The 20578-nt window shown below is 39.2% G+C and overlaps 1 protein-coding gene across 2 annotated transcripts in view; it reads left to right on the forward strand.

Moving 5' to 3' along the window:
* The window catches only part of adarb1b (adenosine deaminase RNA specific B1b), a 197801-nt gene that overhangs the window by 161600 nt on the left and 15623 nt on the right, over window positions 1-20578 (forward strand). Inside the window, exons 5-9 of one of the 2 annotated variants that reach the window (XM_055214837.2) lie at window positions 1276-2204; window positions 10928-11042; window positions 14243-14411; window positions 14753-14904; window positions 17163-17331. In XM_055214837.2, coding sequence (XP_055070812.1) covers window positions 1276-2204; window positions 10928-11042; window positions 14243-14411; window positions 14753-14904; window positions 17163-17331 — 1534 coding nt within the window. Of the gene's footprint in view, window positions 1-1228; window positions 2205-10927; window positions 11043-14242; window positions 14412-14752; window positions 14905-17162; window positions 17332-20578 lie in introns of both variants that reach the window. The other variant, XM_073854699.1, reaches the window with a different exon arrangement.

The raw sequence follows: 20578 nt of genomic DNA on the forward strand, positions 1-20578 counted from the left end.
GGATAGGACAATATTTAGAGTTGCAAGATATTTTGAAATCTGGAATCTGAGGGTGTAAATTAGTCTATTTAATATATATATTTATGGTAGGAAATTTACATAATATCTTCATGGCCCATGATCTTTGCTTAAAGGGACACTCCACTTTTTTGAAAATATGTTCATTTTCCAGCTTCCCTAGAGTTAAACATTTGATTTTTACCGTTTTGGAATCCATTCAGCCAATCTCCAGATCTGGCGCTACCTTTTTTAGCATAGCTTAGCATAATGACAGAAGAGTCAAGTTTAAAATAGGAAAAATATCCAAACTCTTTGGTTATTTTTTAGCGCAATGCTAATGGTCTAATCAGATTCAATGGATTATGCTAAGCTATGCTAAAAGGGTACCGCCAGACCCGGAGATCGGCTGAATGGATTCCAAAATGGTAAAAATTAAATGTTTAACTGTAGGGGAGCTGGAGGGTGAGCATATTTTCAGGGAATGTGGAGTGTCCCTTTAATATCTTAATGATCTTTAGCCTTAACTAATTTTTTTACCCATGCAATGTATTGTTGGCTGTTGCGACTTATTTCTGGTAATGTGGTCCATGGTCACATATGATTAATATTTATTACTGTATATCAGGAGTGGGGAACCCTGGGTCCTGGAGGGCCACTGTCCTGCAGAGTTTAGTTTCAACCCTAATCAAATACCTGATTTTATTTCCAAGTAATCCTGAAGACTTAAATAGATTTTCAGGTGTTTTTAATTAGGGTTGGAACTAAACTCTGCAGGACAGTGGCCCTCCACCCCTGCTGTATATAAAGGGACCTTATACTCTTAAAAAATAAAGGTTCCAAAAAAAACCTATGTTTAGCACCATTATAGTGTAAGTGAATTTGTTATTTTTCAAAAGACCCTCATTTAGAATAATAGTTTTTCTTTGCCTTCAGTACGTTTTTGTCTTGACTTACCCATGTAATGATTGATTATACGTTAATTGCACGAGCCATTGCCTGCGAAATGAACACTCAAACTGTACTTCAAATGAATTTGATGATTATGATTAGATTTTATCCCCAATGGTTTTCCTTAATTATATTAATAGCTTTGTTTTTAGATCCAGTAATGGTATAATGATGGTTTCACAAGATTAGCCAAAAAAATCTATCAATACCAACAAGAAACACACATCACTTGTTCGGTTACAAAGAAAGATAAAGGAATCTATAAATTTTACATTTACAGGATCCTGCAGCGAAGGCGTTGTAAGTTACTCTTTCTGGGCACCGCAGGTTCATGCAGCACCGACGTAAAGGAAAACCGCAACCTGGACAACGTGTCTTCTAAGGATGGAGTCGGCCTGGTCGAACAGCTCCCCAATGGCAGCGGAGGAGGGGGTCGCAAGCGCCCCCTGGAGGAGGGTAACAATGGCCACTCGCATTCCAAATTCCGTCCCAAGAAGCGTAAAAAAACGCCCGGGCCGGTTCTGCCCAAGAATGCCCTCATGCAGCTGAACGAAATCAAACCGGGCTTACAGTACAAGTTGCTCTCGCAGACGGGACCGGTCCACGCTCCGGTGTTTGTCATGACCGTCGAGGTTAACGGGCAGTTGTTCGAGGGCTCGGGTCCAACGAAGAAAAAGGCCAAGCTGAACGCTGCCGAAAAGGCCCTGCGTTCCTTCGTGCAGTTCCCTAACGCGTCCGAGGCTCATCTGGCCATGGGCCGTACGCTGACCGTCAACACGGATTTCACCTCCGACCAGGCTGACTTCCCCGACATGCTCTTCAACGGGTTTGAGACGCCGACACCGCTTGAGGAAACGTTTTTTCTGGGCTCCAACGGCAACGGCTCCTTAAACCCGCTGGGAGAGTATCCTGTGCCCCAGGCACCGGGTACTAACAGTCTCGTGCAAGCACCCCTGCCAACCCCCTCCTCCTTCAGCTCCTCGAACAGCGGCAAGAACCCGGTCATGATCCTCAACGAGCTTCGGCCGGGTCTCAAGTACGAGTTTGTATCAGAAAGCGGAGAAAGCCACGCTAAGAACTTTGTGATGTCGGTGACCGTGGACTCGCAGACGTTTGAGGGCTCGGGCCGGAACAAGAAACTGGCAAAAGCCCGGGCTGCCCAGGCAGCTCTGTCTGCTCTCTTCAACATGCAGCTGGACCAGACGCCGTCCCGCCAACCCATTCCTAGAGAGGGCTTACAACTTCACCTGCCCCAGGTAAGAGATCCACATTGAGTTTTGTCATTGTGTGCTCTTTCTCAACTTCTTTATTTTTTTCAACACTAGGATTAAGATAATTTTTACATAAAATAAAAAATAAATGTTACCCTGTCTCTGAAATCCAGGCTAAAGCCTTATCTTTTATAAGCTTAGGAGCAACAAAGTTTGATTTCACATTTAATTCAATCTTTGACATGACCTTACATGGCCAATATTAAACATATCAAGGTTATATTTTTACAGAATGTTGTTTACGTTATGTAGGATGATTTTATGTAAAAACAGTAAATAACAGCAATAAATAATAGCTGGGCTTCCTACACACTGGGTCACAATTGGTGAATGAAGCTGTCGGTTATCAAAAGTCTGCCAAAAAAAGGTAGTTTTACAGTTTTGGACTAACATGAGGTTAAATGAAGTGATAGACGTGCAAACAAAGATGGCTTCCTCATGCACATGTGTAATTTGACCAGAAAATTAAAACAATAGACCATGTCCTGCTGTGTGAATTATATACCCAAGACTGTTATATATACACAGACTTTGAAAAATACATGAATATTTAATGTGTACGCAACAGTAAAGTAATGGTCAGGAAAGTTTTTTCATTGCCTGAGGAACTGCAGGGCTCAGATGATAAATGTAATACAAGCAGGTCCCATAACACAGCTATAAATAGTGAAAAAGTTAAGAAGTCTCCAAAAAATGCTTTTTTGTTAAACTAATTGAATCTTTTTAAACTCAGCTTGATCTACCTAAAAGAAAGACCATTTTGTACATCTGATTGTATCTGTCTAAAAGTTATCTCATCAATTTCAAACGAAATCCACCCCTTACATCTCATTGAGTTTGATTGATGTGTCTAAGCTCTTTAAGTTTTTATACTGCGATATTCAAAGCCAGCATATCATTGAAATAAATGCCAAGAAAAATCAAGATTCACAGAAAAAAGTTTAGGTTTAGATGATCAGTGAGAAGGACTAAGTAAAAGAGATGCGTGTATGTATTAGGGATGCAACGATTATAGATTTTGATGGTACGGTAGTCCGATAAATAATCGCGGTTGGACGGTTATTGCGGTTATTATGTATTCATTTATTTTACGACATTAATGTATAAAATCACATGAAAACATTTTTGAACAATTGCTAAATTATTTTGTATTTTCAGTTTGTGTGTTTTTTTCTAAAATTCTTGGATAAATGATAATAATAATAACCTAGCTGGCTTTTGACTTAAACAGTTTAAGTGCCTTTTGAAACCTGTATTCATTTTAATGATCTTTTAAATAAATGTAATTTTACATTTGGACTGAATAAATATGTCTATTATTTTGGTTTGTTTGAAGAATTAGTAAAGAATAATAATAACACGGGGTCATCTTGGACCAGGTACTGCGAGTCATTTCGACAGGTGTAGCTTAATATTACACAAAAATCTAATATAAATATTAGGGCTGGCAGCATTAACGTGTTAACTCATGCTAATAATTCATTAATCATTAACGCGTTAAAATAATTCAACCACCAGGAACACAGCGCCCGGGTTTGACCACCAGCAAACCACCCAGGTTTGATCCGCGAGCAGGAAGTTTTTAATGCTGCACAGACCGATTGGAGTGTGGCTCTTGCGTGAAACAAAAACACGCGGTTCTGCGGAGGCTTTACGATTACTTAATCGTGACATTTTAAAGCGCGGTTAATAGTGAAACCGATTGATCGATGTTTCCCTAGTATGTATGTGTATGTCTGTGAAATTCAGCTCTCGATGTAATTACGAGTATAAGTCAATATCAGTCAATATTAAATATATCAAAGTTATATTTTCTTTACATTATGTAGGAGGATTTTATGTAGAAAACAATAAGGGGACATGTACACCAAAGCATTTAAATGCTATTAAAAAGGCCAGGCGAATGCCAACTGTAGGCTCTTCCCAGCTTTTTTTCAGCTGAGCACTTTAAGGGCTCGTTATAGTCGTGCGTAGGTCCTACGGCGTAGCCGCGACGGCGTAGGTTCCGCGTCGGTTTTCATTTATACTTTTGCGTCGTACTCCGCGTCGACGTGCAAACACACGCGTGACCGCTGGTTGGCAGTATCCACGCGTGTAACCACAGTAGCAGGGCGACCGTCAGAGAAGAAGAAACGGGGCAAGTTAACCCACAAACGAAGAAGAAACAGCAACTTGTTGTGTATGATTTGAGAAGACCAGCAATGGTGGAAGTAAATAAACAGCGACTTTTGTTGCAGTTTGAGTTAAATCACTCCTCAACTTGGCAATTCTTTGTTTTCGCCGTTGCAAACGGAAATACCTATGACGCAGTTTTTTTTACCTGACGGTAGGGGTTCTGGTGGACCAATCACAGGGCTTGCGGTCCGCGTAGAACTGACGCGCTGTTAAAAATTTTGCGAGGTGCGCGTCAGGCTACGCAGAGCTACGCACAGGCTACGGATACCCTACGCCGTAGCTACGGCGTAGAACCTACGCACGACTATAAATCGCCCTTTACTTCTGCTTTATTTATCAGTCATTGAAAATGCACCAGTTGGTTGTTGTGATATTTGTCCTGCCCCTCCTCCACTGTGATTGGATGACTGATTATGAAGTGGCATTGATGAGCTGATCGATTCCCCCAAAGTTGAAACATTTTTAACTCTCAGCGCGAAAAACCTCGCAAGATGCTGCCATTTTTGGAAAGTGCGCCGCTTCCATTGGAAACAATTGAAAACATTTGTAAACGCTTTGGTGTGCACGCAACCTAAAGCACAAAATATTACTTGTGCTGAGATTGACAAATTGGTCTCTTATGCATTTACTGTGAAATGGCTTTAAATGGTGTTTTATAGAAACCATTGCTACCAAGTACTTTACCTTTATTTTTCCTGTTTAAAGCAACACTAAAGACTTATTGCTCTTTGCTCCCCCTACAGGTTAGAAGCGTAATTGTTCATTACCACTGTCATAAATACTGCAGCATAGCTGGCTCTGATTGGATTGTAGGTCTGCCGTAAAGCAAGTTTTTGTAGTTTTCACTCGAACTACAGGACCACTACCCGACGGTTGGAAACTTCTTTAGTGGGGTTTTGGCCGATAGAGGGCTGCAAAGCGAATGTGAAAGTGCCGTTCACCCTGTTTTGTGTGGATGAACCACTGAAACTTTTTTGGAAACGTTATTTTAAGATAAAAAAAAACTCTTTGGTGTTGCTTTAAAACTGGACTGATATGATGCAATGTAATGATATTACTCAGCGCCCGAAAATAGTCCCCTGCTATTGAAAGTTGCCAAGGGGACTATTTTCGGGCGCTGCGTAGTATTATTGCACCTGCTGCAGCCATGTTAAGGCAGCAAAGTCCTTGATTATTACGCCGGAATGAGAGTATAGTCCTAGCCATATCGGCCTAGAAAAACTTTTAATTTTCTGTCGGTCTTAGTACACGATGTAACTACAGAAGAGTTTTAATGGGTTTTAAGGAAACAAAAAAAACCTCTTTGGTTATTTTTGAACGCGATGCTAATGGTCTAATCAGATTCAATGAATTATGCTAAGTTATGTTAAAAGTGGTACAGCCAGACCCGGAGATCAGCTGAATGGATTCCAAATCTGTAAAAATCAAATGTTTAACTCTAGGGGAGCTGGAAAATTAGCCTATTTTCAAAAAAGTGTATTGTCCCTTTAACACTCGTATATAAGAACTAATTTTAATGACCAAATTAAAAGTGCTCCCGGTATTTCCCATCCCTAACAGAGAGCCGAAATGACAAGAGGTCTGGCATTCGTTTGAAAAGACGTCTATTTACACATTTCCAAAAATCCTCTTAATCCAGCGTTTGAGATAAGGACGGTGCTGAAAGCTGTCCAATCTTAATTAACATCTTCTTTTGAACCGTGTCAAAACACGAGAGCAGTTTGTTTCAGTCTGTCCACTAAAAGCAGGTCTGTCATTGCATGTTTTGTGACCGCTGCTGATAGCGCTCTGCCTGTATGTCTGTGTGACAGATACAGCGCTTTCAATGCAGAACCCCATTATCCATGCCTAATCTGATATCCACATATTTAATGTGCCGTCAATACGGCTTGTGCGGGACACAGCTTGCATAGGTGTGTTTGTTTTAAACAGATGGTGACAAGATAAATAGACTCTTGTCTCTGGTCGACTGATCGTTTCAGTCATGTTATTTCTGCTCGAACAGAGTGGATGAGTGATACAGCAGTCAGGATGGGTGGTATGAGTAATTTTATATCATGTTCTTTCTCATCTGAAAAAGTACATACTTTAAGTGCAGGTGAATAGGGATGTGGTATGGAGATCAATCAGTCTCTGGTTGGCCAGTGTATCTCCTCTCAGCTCTAATGACAAATAAAAACAAATGAGGACAATGGCAGAAATTGCCTTGCATTGCTTTTCATGTAGTGTTAAATTTCATAAAACGTCAAAAGTGTGCTCGGTTTTAAACTCCCATTAGCCGTCTGTGACCGGGTGACTCTGAAGTATTTGGGAAGTAATGTCAGACTAATGGGTCTAATTCATGCTCACTGGGCCATCGGTTTCCATCGGGCATAATCATTTTCCAGCATATTAACAGGGAGCTTAAGAAATGTGGAGGGCAGTGTTGAAAATGTCTGAGGTGCTTGGAGAGTTTTAATGAAATATTGATATTATACTCTGGAGCGGTGGAAGGTGAAGATGAGGTCTACAGTAAATTCGGCTTTACAGTTGCCTGTAGAGAAAGTCATGCTCTCTTTGTAACATCAAATTGAGCTTCCATTTAGTGTTGTCTGTATACAGTACTATACCTTATATGTGTGTCTGTATATATGTAGCAGGGTTCCCACGGGTCCTTAAAATCCTTGAAAGTTTGTGAATCTGAGGAAAAAATTCAAGACCCTGGGAAGTTTTTGAAAATATACATACATGGATATACTGGTCATTGAAAGTGCTTGAATCTATTTTATGCAAGTTTTCTGGAAAAAAAATCCGAATTTTTTTTCTGTGTAGTGTAGGATAATATCATAAAATTTCTAGCCTTTTAAGCACACGTGCTAAACTGTTTGCTTTAAAAGCTTATATCTTCTGTATGCGAATGTTGATTCATACCAAAATGCTTTTTTGCATAGTTGTGTTTGACACATGAAAACGTCTCGGGTTACGTATGTAACTGTTTTTCCCTGAGAAGGGAACGAGACGCTGCGTCTCCTTGCCATACTTCCTGCGTCCCTGTAACGTCGTCTTTGGCAATATTTCAGATAGCGATATACTTCCTGTCTTTGTCGATAAGCATCACAATTGGTTGAATTTGATATACACATTCAGATGCATTTACCACTGGAGGCGTCCCCAAAGTGTCACCGCAGTGATGCAGCGCGAGTTCCCTCGAAAGGGAACTGTAACAATGTATTTTAAAAGGTAACACGATGTAACCTTGCTCTCCTTGAATTTGAGGGTATTGGACCTGGAAAGTCCTTGAAAAATCCTTGAATTTGAAGTTAACTATGTTATGTTTATATGTTTATAAATATGTACACGCACACATCACCGGTCAAAAGTTTTTTGGTTTCTATATAATCTTGAAATCTAAAAGTCCACGTTTTGGCTTCAGTTTTTTCATTAATTGGTTAAGTGCGTGGTATTGCAGGTTAACATAAAAAAATCATCAGGAACACTTTTTTAGACAAATGTTTTCTCTTAATTGACGAGATAACTCGTCAATGGCGGGGAAAGAGTTAAAGGCAGAGTCCACGATGTTTGAAAGCCAATGTTGATATTTGAAGTCACCTAAACAAACACACCCCTACCCTAATAGAATCTGGACCTTCTGTTGATAGACCCGCACCACACATACCATAAAACTTCAAATAATAGCCCGGGCTTTTATTTTCCCAAACCTATTATCACACCAGGCGTCTAAAAGAGACAGGCGTCTATAAGAGACAGGCTTTTAATTTAATTGTTCCAGCATGACAGCAGGAGGTTACCACATATTACGTTTTATTTTTAATTTGAATGTGTTTAACAAATTAGTTCGTGTAATAACAACAGTCTTAAATTATTGGCAGTATAAATAAAGCAAACAATGATATGTTTTTTATTGGTTGTTGCGTGAAATCTTACCCAGATACAACAGTGCTATTTTCTGATTGGCTATTGTGTAGCCTCTTTCTTTTTTTTGTATTGGCTCGCTCGACTAGAACTCTAGGGAAGACGGGCTTGATAGAGAGAGAGAGAGCAGTGCGGCCAGATACAGTTTAGGCGCTGCAGCATATTAAATATGATAAATAGTGTTTCCGCGTGAGAAATACAATGTGTGGCGGGAGTGCATGCATGACAAAAGACTGAAAGCCCGGCTATTATCAGCGGCCCCAAAACACTCCTGACTCTCCCGATTGCCACTTCGCTACTGTCATCATCACCTCAATCCTGGCGACGAAGCTTGCTGTGTTGTCATAGTGATGAGTAAAGGAACGACTGCGTCTTTCACGTGACACCTACCGGTAAGCAAAAAAAACTTTAGCGTGTTCAATCTGCACCATAGAACTGTCTTAAACAGACTATCTGACTGGTTTTAGAAGATTAAATACAACCCGAAACTAAAAAACAGACCAGGCCTTTATTTGAGACAGGCGTTTATTTACCCAAACCTGTCATCACACCAGGCGTCTAAAAGAGACAGGCGTCTATTTGGGACTCGGCTATTATTTGAAGTTTTACGGTACGCAACCCGGAAAGGATGTTGGTTAGTAGACACGCTCCTTACTGGTGATTGGCTATAAGTGTGTTTTGGTAGTCAGCCCATCTCCTTTTCCAAAGCGTTTTTTAAACATCGTGGACTCCGCCTTTAGTAAGGCTCTTTACCTCTCTGTTGCTCCATGTTTTCCTCTGCTCATCTCGCTGTAAAACACGTAATTTTCAGGGTCACGTCTTGTGATATCACATCCTGATCGGTCTCGGTTCGCTTGTTTAGTGTGCACTGTAGTTTGGGTGGCAGCATTTACATATAGGGGAGAGCGGGGTAAGTTGTCACACGGGTAAGTTGTCACACTGTTAATAACTCCAACACTAGAGGCTCTATCTCAAAAATCAAATAGCCACTTTATGTGACTTCTTCTTCTATAGTGAACTTCCTGTTCACATGTGGTCAAGATCACTGTAATCTGAGGTTAGCACAATTTTCTTATTTTTCTGCTTAAAAAGTAAAAAAAAATCACTTTACATTTTATGCAATACAACTTTGTTAGGTGTGAATGTTTAAAATGATTATTTTGCACAAAATAGAGGAGACCGTAAAGTGTCTTTTGATACTTTAGCTAAAGTGATATGATGAGCTAAACTTGAGATTTAGACAACATTAGCACACAAGTAAGTATGGGGCAAGTTGTCTCAATGACTTTGGGGCAAGTCGTCACATCTGACAACTTGCCCCTGTACAAACAAACACATCGAACATGCTCAGAAAACATGATATAGAAAAGAATAAGCCTCAATCTAGCAAAAAGCTGTTTCAAAAGAAAGGGAAGCAGAAATCTGGACCTATGAAAAACAAGGCAGCTAAAAGAAGAAAAATCATGCAAGAGTCATCATCAGATGATGAAGAGTGCTTCTGCCTCGTCTGTGTAGAGCCATTTTCAAAGAGTCGTCCAAAGGAGACCTGGGTAAAATGTGTAAAATGCAACAATTGGGCCCATGATGCTTGCACCTCAGGCCAGGCAATTTATGTGTGTCAGAATTGTGATTCTGGAGATGAGTCCTATTAGTCATACAGGGCATCTGTTTTGTTCAGAGGTTCAACATGTTAAGTTAAGCAAGTTATCTGCAGCGTTCCATTCAGTTATCTGGTTTTATGTGAAAGCCATAGAACATTTGAACCAAAGTTCAAAGTAAAGTGGTCTTGCCACTTAATTGAAATGTGCATTATTTGGATTGAAATAATTGTTTTTCCAGATTCTCCAGGCACGGATGTTTATATTTCCAGTTTGGTTTGAGTTTAAAAATTAAAATCAATATTCACAATTAAGTAGTTGTGTTCTTATTTTTAGATAATCTAGTGTGACAACTTACCCGCCCTAGTGTGACAACTTACCCTCCGATGGGGCAAATTGTCACAAGTGCACAGTCACTATTCAACAGTCTACAACTCTGTAATGAGATAAGATATAAAGATGTTATGAATACAACATATGTGCCCAAGACTTCCTTCTTTCATTTGGTATGAGATTTATACCATTTTGATGTATGGTGCTCAGTAAATGTTAGACAGTGTGAAAAGTGTGACAACATACCCCGCTCTCCCCTACTCAAATGAACCGCCCCAACCGAGCAATAACACCAGAGTTCGTTTTTATTGAATCAAACATATGAAGTATGATCACGCCTTTAAGCCACTAAAAATTCCCATTTACATTTGTGTTATTTATGGTGAGCATGGTGGTTTTGGTGAGCTTACTATTCTTAAATATGAAAAAATATGTACAAATTAAGAAAGTTAAACTAAAATGTTTACTTTATAAAATGCATAGAAGAATCATGAACAGTAAGACCAGAAATGTAGTATTGAAACACAGTCAGTACATTTTTTCTCTTATGTTTCATGTTTTCTTTTATTGATCGAATGCAGTTGTTTATTCTGTACATTCTGATTCTATGAGGTTTCAGAGATGAACAGTTGTATTATTTATGTTGTTTCTGTTTTGTGTGATATCTGACAGCTCTATGATCTTTCACAGGTTCTTGCAGATGCCGTTTCTCGTCTGGTTGTGGACAAATTCAGTGAGCTGACTGACAACTTCACCTCTCCACATGCACGCCGGAAAGTTCTGGCCGGAGTTGTCATGACAACAGGTAGAAAAACTATGTAGGACTGGAATACTGGTTCGGAAAAATAATTTAAATTCTTTGAAATAATAAAAAAAAATCTCAAATGTCTTTATTTCTCGTATATTAACACGGTCAGTGTTTTCTTTCACCACTATTCAGAGATTGGGCTATGCTGATACTGATGAATATACAACACCACAGCAAATGACATTGTTATGAATTTACAGTCTTAACCAAGACTATATAATTCTAGTAGAACAGTAAGAATAGTAAGACAACAGTCTTGATATTGTGAAGTCAATAAGACCTAGCTTCGATACCCAAGAATCACATATAATGATGAAATGTATACCTTGACATGTGCCCTAAGTCTCTTTGGAGAAAATCATCTGCCATATACATAAAAGTGACCCTGGACCACAAAACCAGTCATTAGTCGCACGGGTATATTTGTAGCAATAGCCAACAATACATTGTACTGTATTGGTCAAAATTATCGATTTTACTATGCAAAAAAGGATATTAAATAAAGATCATGTTTCAAGAAGATATTTTATACATTTCCTACCATAAATATATCAAACAAAGTATTTATCAGTAGCAATATGTGACCCGTCACGGAAACTAGTGACACAAGTCGGCAGCACAAGTTTCGAGATAATGAGAAACAAAGTTTTTTTTTTAATTTGTGATTTTCGTTTTATTGCAGAATCTGTTAGTTGAGATCACGAAGAAGCCTCTCCATGTTTTGTATATTTAAAAGCGTACATTTTGCAGTTGAAATCGGCTTGCTTTTCCAGAGATTTTAGCGTGACGCGGGGGGCGTCATTGTCTGTGTGTATTTACGTCGCCCCACCCCTAAAGGTAACAGCGTGACTACTAAAAAAGGATAGTTCGCCCAAAAATGAAAATAATGTAATCATGACTTACCCTTATGTTGTTCTAAACTCTGAAGACCTCCGTTCATCTTCGGAACACAGTTTAAGATGTTTTAATGTTAGATTTAGTCTGAGAGCTTTTGTCCCAACCATTGAAATTCTATGTACGGTTTCCATGTCCAGAAAGGTAATAAAATCATCATAAAAGTAGTCCATGTGACATCGGTGGGTCGGATGGAATGTGTTGAGGCATCAAGAATGCATTTTGGTCCAAAAATGGCGGGAATTGCGACTTTATTCAGCATTGTCTTCTCTTCCGCGTCTGTTGTGAACCGCGTGAAGTCACGTGACTGTAGTGACGCGTCACTGGCTTCCTTGACTTTATGCGGCGCTGCATTCGGATGACGTCAAAGTACCATGAGAACTCTTCAAGAAATTTTACGGAGTAGTTCAATTTCGACTCGCTCTCGTGGTACTTTGACGTCATCTGTCTGTCAGTTCTTGCAGTGCAGCATAAAGTCAAACACACAAGTCAAGTTACACAGAGATCGTTGAAATCGTTATATATTTGGCTACATGTTTTGTCTATCAATATTTTCCACGAAGTCATTGGCTGATTTGGGAACGAGCGAGCGATTGGTTACATCCCTAGGGAATGTCACGTTTTTAACGGCGCTGTTTGGATTATCTTTTATACTACCTCCCTATTTTAAATACAAACTTTGAAGTAGTGATGGGAGAAACAAAGTTTTTCGAAGCTTCGAATCAATTGAACCAATTGCTTCGAAAATTGATTCAGTTTTTCGAAGCAGTTCGAAACACCACACACGCTGCGGACCCCTGCTGGTCAAAATAGTGTAAAGCAGATATGGCCAAACATTTTACACTTTTTTTACAAAATAATAGCAAGATTTTTATTAAAATATGGTTAAAAAATTATTTAACTTAATTAAGACATATTTAAAAGTGTATTATGTGTTTTTAGTTTTATTTAGGGCAAACAAATCATTAAAACTAACTACCCTTTTAATTATGCACATTTTTGTCATTAAAGGTGGAGTCCACGATGTTTGAACACCAATGTTGATATTTGAAATCACCTAAACAAGCACGCCCCTACCCCAATAGAATCTGGACCTTCTTTTGATAGACCCGCCCCACACATACGCAACCCGGCAAGGATGTCAGTTAGTAGACACGCTCCTTACTGCTGATTGGTTATAAGTGTGTTTTGGTAGTCGGCCCGTCTCCTTTTCCAAAGCCTTTTCCAAAGCGTTTTTCAAACATCGTGGACTCCGCCTTTAAATCTGTCTATAAACAATAAATAGACAAAATGGCAGCTTTATTAGTTAGAAGGTCAAATGTTTTATGAACTTTTGTAATAAAACTGACCCGAGTTCACCGACATATTAGACACTGCTCATGTGATCAACTCCCCCTAGTGGTGAACCATCAGATTTTCGAAACGTTTCGAAACAGTTATGACGTAATGAAGTCTCGTTTGCTAAAATCATGTGACTTGGGCCAATTTGAAACACGCTCCGAACCACTGATTCGAAACAAAAGATTCGTAAATGTTTCGAAGCCTCATGAAGCAGTGCTTCGAAAACGACCATCACTACTTTGAAGGCGGGTTCATGTGTTTAACGGAACGTAAATTACCAGAGTGTAATCTCATATATCCTTACGTTACGATGTAAAAAGTCCTCAGATTGTATATTATATTCTATTACCAGACGTTCATGCGAAAACTGATGTAAACAATATACTATATATCTATATTTCACGGATTATACGCATTTGTGGACAAAAATGGTCATTGGATGATTCACACATCTGAAACAGACTGGATTCGAATTGTGATCAACACAGAGGTAAAAAGTCATTATCAGATTTCAATGTGTTACACATCGTTGGAAAGCTTAGAAACCGCACTTTCAGAATCTGTGAATAACTCAAAATGGCCCAGATCCGACTTGTGTCCCTACTTTCCGTGACTGGTCACATATGTGTTGCTTGGACAACTTTGAAGACAATTATTTTTTCTGTATTTTATTTTTTTGCAGCTTCAGATTTTCAAATAGTTGTATTTCGGCCAAATAAAATGCTCTTATATTATCCTATCCTAATAAACTTTACATAAATGTAAAGGTTATTTATTCAGATTTCAGACAATGTATAAATTTAAATTTTAACAAATGAGCCACTACTCATTAAATGAAGCTCGTGCCGAATAGTGAATAAGGGTATAAGGGACCGTTGACACAGCCGTAGACTTTTATTATAACATGCTAGCGAGTTTATTTCGTACTCGGCCCTGTTTTGATGCCTTCTTCTTTAACTTAGGTACTGACGTCAAAGACGCTCAGGTCATCTGTGTCTCAACTGGAACCAAGTGTATAAATGGTGAATACATGAGTGACCGCGGCCTGGCGCTGAACGACTGTCACGCAGAAATCATTGCTCGACGTTCCCTCATCAGGTATCTGTACATGCAGCTGGAACACTTTCTGAGGTGAGACATCGCTGTTTGTATGCTACAGTACACCTGTCAGTGTTACCCTTTCAAAAAGTACAGCTATGCACCTAAAAAGTACATCTTGATACCTCATGTACATAGGTACATATACGAAATGTGTTCATGTTTGTACCTAATGGTACATATTAGGACCTTTTTTAAAGATTAATGCCAAAGTGAGATTTGGGGTACATATTTCAACCACTTGTTTAATGCAAAATTGTGAAAGGCATTACAGAAATAAATGTGAATAGGCCATGAAATTGAATGTGCTTCTAATAATCTATTGGGAAACACTTAATGTATGAACTTTCAATTATGTCTACTGTTCAATTTAGCAACAATAAAGAGGAGCACCAGAAGTCTATATTTACACAGTGTGAGAAACGTGGCTACCGGCTGAAAGACAACGTCCAGTTTCATCTCTACATCAGTACCTCACCCTGTGGAGATGCTCGGATCTTCTCGCCTCACGAGGCGGGCGTCGAGGGTGAGCGCGAATTAACCCCATCTATTCAGTCTCTTTGAACATGATCTCAGATGTAAATTAGGATTTGGTTTTATTCAAACCCTTGTTGGGAATGAATGATCAAAACCTAATAGTTGAATTCTATTAAGATTAGAGGTGCTCTTATGATCAGTTCTCATTTCATTATAATTTTATTCGACTATCTGACTGCATTTCAAAAACAAATTTCTTCAGCGTTTTTAATTAGCAGACTTTGTTGTTTCCTCTCGTGGCCTGATTAATTTTGCTCTCAAGTGTTGCATTTAAATCGTTCTGTACAATTATTTAGCCGCTGAATCATAACAGCGATGACAGAACACAATTACTCTTCTGTACGTTAGTGTTATTAGTTGATTAAATCTGCTGGCTAGTGAGGTAGATGAATGCTGCTTGAAATATTGCCCATAAGGACTTAATGTTTATTAACAATCTCCTTTTTTATAATGGTAGTGATGTATGCAAATGCATGTGGGCAATTCCAAATGTCAACCTTATTATGAAAAGTAAAGTTTTTAATGTCAATATTTGGTGGTTAAATACCCATGCAAAGTCTCTGTCATAGTTTTAAAAGCATTTTTATTTCCATAGTTAAGTGCGTTTTTGAATTGTCACATCCATAACGGAGAAATATCACATCCACAGCTCTTTTTCTTCCTCATAAATGCACATACAAAAATAAAACAAATATTAAATGTTCTTTTGAAGAGCCGTCCCTTCTCCATTTGTTAAGTATTATTGCTTCTGATTTGTGCATTTTTAATCCCAGAATTCCTACAAAGTATGTTGTTTCCCGAAAACTTGTGTCCCTCAATTATGCATGCATGTTTCTCTCATCTTAAAGGGGAGACTTTTTTAAGATGTCAAAAAAATCTTTGGTGTCCCCAGAGTACATATGTGAAGATCTAGCTCAAATATATAGATAATTTATTATAACATGTTAAAATTGCCACTTTATAGGTGTAAGCAAAAATGTGCCGTTTTTGGGTGTTTTAAATGCAAATGAGCTGATATCTGCCCTAAATGCCAGTGCCGTTATTGGATAGTGCAGATTAAGAGGCAGTATTATTATAATAAGATTCCCTTTTGACATCACAACGGGAGCTAAATTTCAATTACCTATTTTTTAGAGAATGGTTTACCAAACTAAGTTAGTGTTTATTTTTTCACATTTTCTCAGTTGATAGAAGCACTGGGGGCATGGAAAAAGTCAGATTTTCATGATATGTCTCCTTTAAATGACAAGTTCGGTATTTTACACTTAAAGCCCTGTTTTCAGATTGTTTATGATGAAATAGAACGGTTTTGACTGAAATTTCGACATTTGCGGCTGCCCCGAGATTTTTTGGGTGTTTGTGTTTCAGCTCCTACCTTTACAATGAGTTTAATGGTGCACTGGAACAATCCTTTCTAAAATGCATTAAACTTTCGTTTACAAAGACGTGAAACTTATCGAGTGGTCAGGGGTGTTCAATGATATGCTCACACAAAAATCGCGTTAAAAGATGCTTTTCAACAGCTGTTTTAGCATTCGTTGTTAACTTGTGGACCTATTTTTCCAAACGCCCCACACCCGTACATTCTTCCGCTTAGAGCTTGAATAATAGACACTCCAGCCCAGTTGGTGGCGATAATCCGCCTTTGCCAATTGCAGGAAATAGAAACAAAGTTCCCGGCGCGGAGTAATACCGTACCTCACAGCACAACTAATACAAGTCAATGGAGTTAGCAAAAACGACTATAAAACCTGTTGGAATGCGTATTTTGCAGCGATTTTTGTGTGAGCATACCAGTGAACACCCCTGACCACTCGGTGACTTTCACGTCTTTGTAAACGAAAGTTTAATGCATTTTAGGAAGGATTGTTCCAGTGCACCATTAAACCCATTGTAAAGGTAGGAGCTGAAACACAAACACCCAAAAATTCTCTGGGCAGCCGCATATGTCGAAATTTCTGTCGAAACCGTTCTATTTCATCATAAACAATCTGAAAACAGGGCTTTAAGTGTAAAATACCGAACTTGTCCTTTAAATAGAAAACTTGTTTATAGTCTGATATTTTACTGATGTATGGACTCTTAGCATCAGGGGTGAAGGAAAATATAAACAGATGGTTCAGTATATTGTTAATAAATGAATTTTCTGAGAATTTATATTTCAAGTTTTGACTTCAAATGTCATCTCCATAACGCTGGAAAGGCTCATAACAGGACTTGACCTGCATATGGCTTTTCTGTTCACAGACCAAGGAGACCGACACCCAAACCGAAAGGCGAGAGGCCAACTGAGGACCAAGATCGAGTCTGGAGAAGGGACCATACCGGTGCGATCCAGTAACACCATACAAACATGGGATGGGGTTCTTCAAGGGGAGCGACTCCTTACGATGTCATGCAGCGACAAAATTGCAAGGTAGTTGGATGCATGTGTACACAACAGACCTCTTTATTAGACTAGTGGACAGTTGGGTAAACCAATTTGTCTTTCTGGTTCATTTTACAGCAGTAGGTAAACATTCAATCCATCACTGCCATTTCACTACTGGTAGAACAAGAGCTTTATGAATTTTAATTAGCCATTGCTTTTATCAGACATCATAATTGGTAGGCTGGTGCACAGGTTTAAAAAGCTTGTTTTTTATTCAAGTTAAAAAGAAATGTCATATTAGCGGTAAGTGAGGTAGCCTTCATTTATGCTGTGGGGTCAATACGGCGGTGCTGTCTGTCTCTGACACCCAACAGGTGTGAACGCAGAGATAAGGAGGTGTCAGCTGTGAGCAGAGAGACAGGTCCTGTATCTCTTATTGGGAATGGAGACACTGTGTGCACCTACACACAACCACACACACATATACAATGAGGAAAATGACTATTTTGCAAGTTCTCCCACTTAGAAGTCATGGAGGGGTCTGAAATTGTCATCGTAGGTGCATGTCCATTGTAAGAGACATAAATCCAGAAATCACAATATATGGTTTTTTAACTATTTATTTGTATGATACAGCTGCAAATAAGTATTTGAACACCTGAGAAAGTCAATGTTAATATTTGTTACAGTAGCCTTTGTTTGCAATTACAGATGTCAAACGTTTCCTGTAGTTTTTCACCAGGTTTGCACACACTGCAGGAGGGATTTTTGCCCACTCCTCCACACAGATCTTCTCTAGATCAGTCAAGTTTCTGTCCTGTCGCTGAGAAACACAGAGTTTGAGCTCCCTTCAAAGATTCTCTATTGGGTTTAGGTCTGAAGACCTTGATATGCTTCTTACAGAGCCACTCCTTGGTTATCCTGGCTGTGTGCTTCGGGTCATTGTCATGTTGGAAGACCCAGCCTCGACCCATCTTTAATGCTCTAACTGAGGGAGGGAGGTTGTTCCCCAAAATCTTGCAATACATGGCCCGGTCATCCTCCCTTAATACAGTGCAGTCGCCCTGCCCCATGTGCAGAAAAACACCCCCAAAGCATGATGCTACGACCCTCATGCTTCACAGTAGGGATGGTGTTCTTGGGATGGTACTCATAATTTTTCTTCCTCCAAACACGTTTAGTGGAATTATGACCTAAAAGTTCTATTTTGGTCTCATCTGACAACACGACTTTCGCCCATGACTCCTCTGGATCATCCAAATGGTCGTTGGCAAACTTAAGACGGGCCTGGACATGTGCTGGTTTAAACAGGGGAACGTTCTGTGCCATGCATGATTTCAAACCATGACGTCTTAGTGTATTACCAACAGTAACCTTGAAAACGATGGTCCCATCTCTTTTTAGGTCATTGACCAGCTGGTCCCGTGTAGTTCTGGGCTGATTTCTCACCTTTCTTAGGATAATTGAGACCCCACAAGGTGAGATCTTGCATGGAGCCCCAGTCCGAGGGAGATTGACAGTCATGTTTAGCTTCTTCCATTTTGTAATGAATGGTCCAACAGTGGACCTATTTTCACCAAGCTGCTTTGCAATTTCCCCATAGCCCTTTCCAGCCTTGTGGAGGTGTACAATTTTGTCTCTAGTGTCTTTGGACAGATAAACTTATATATGATATATATATATATACACTCACCTAAAGGATTATTAGGAACACAATACCAATACTCCCTTTCGCCTTCAGAGCTGCCTTAATTCTACGTGGCATTGATTCAACAAGGTGCTGAAAGCATTCTTTAGAAATGTTGGCTCATATTGATAGGTTAGCATCTTGCAGTTAATGGAGATTTGTGGTATGCACATCCAGTTCACAAAGCTCCTGTTTCACCACATCCCAAAGATGCTCTATTGGGTTGAGATTTGGTGACTTTGGGGGCCATTTTAGTACAGTGAACTCATTGTCATGTTCAAGAAACCAATTTGAAATGATTGGAGCTTTGTGACATGGTGCATTTTCCTGCTGGAAGTAGCCATCAGAGGATGGGTACATGGTGGTCACAAAGGGATGGACATGGTCAGAAACAATACTCAGGTAGGCTGTGGCATTTAAATGATGCCCAACTGGCACTAAGGGGCCTAAAGTGTGCGAAGAAAACATCCCCCACACCATTACACCTTCAGCCTGCACAGTGGTAACAAGGCATGATAAATCCATGTTCTCTTTCTGTTTACGCCAAATTCTGACTCTACGATCTGAATGTCTAATTTTGGTAAGCTCATGCAAATTGTAGCCTCTTTTTTCTATTTGTAGTGGAGATGAGTGGTACCCGGTGGGGTCTTCTGCTGTTGTTACCCATCCGCCTTAAGGTTGCGCGTGTTGTGGCTTCACAAATGCTTTGCTGCATACCTTGGTTGTAATGAGTGGTTATTTCAGTCAAAGTTGCAATTCTATCAGCTTGAATCAGTCGGCCCATTCTCCTCTGACCTCTAGCATCAACAAGGCATTTTCGCCCACAGGACTGCAGCATACTGGATATTTTTCCCTTTTCACACCATTCTTTGTAAACCCTAGAAATGGTTGTGCGTGAAAATCCCAGTAACTGAGCAGATTGTGAAATACTCAGACCGGCCCGTCTGGCACCAACAACCATGCCACGCTCAAAATTGCTTAAATCACCTTTCTCACCCCTAAATGCATTGAAGCAACTGCCATGTGATTGGTTGATTAAAGAATTGCATTAATGAGAAATTGAACAGGTGTTCCTTATAATCCTTTAGGTGAGTGTATATACATATGCGCTATAGTGTTGACCATTCACTTTTCATATCGTTTAATCTGAATGTCTATAGTTAAATGCTTTTTTAAATTAATTACTTTTATAGACAAAAATATAGCTGTGCCAAACTTATTTTAAAACATTATTTTTAAGGAAAGCAGCCAATAAGAGCCTCGATTAAATGTGATCTCCTTTAATATTCTTTAAAATTCATACTAAGGTGAAACTTCATGAAGATTCTTGATAAAATGACACAAGTACAGTTTTGCAATTTCTAGGCACAGGGTGACTGCACATCAGATGATAAAATATAACGGTTTTGATTTAATTTCAATGCATTTAGTCACAACATAACAGTTTCATATAATACATTGATCATGTCACTTTGATACTGAATTGTTTGTTTTGGCAGTAAAACTGTGTGTTTATTCAGAGCTGGGCCTGTTGGTGACTTGTTCAGGGACGACCTGAAACGCTTATTCATTGCAAAACTATTGTTGTCATCTCTCTGTCAAGGA

The sequence above is a fragment of the Misgurnus anguillicaudatus genome, chromosome 17 (genome assembly GCF_027580225.2).
Source record: "Misgurnus anguillicaudatus chromosome 17, ASM2758022v2, whole genome shotgun sequence".
NCBI classification, from domain to species: Eukaryota; Metazoa; Chordata; class Actinopteri; order Cypriniformes; family Cobitidae; genus Misgurnus; species Misgurnus anguillicaudatus.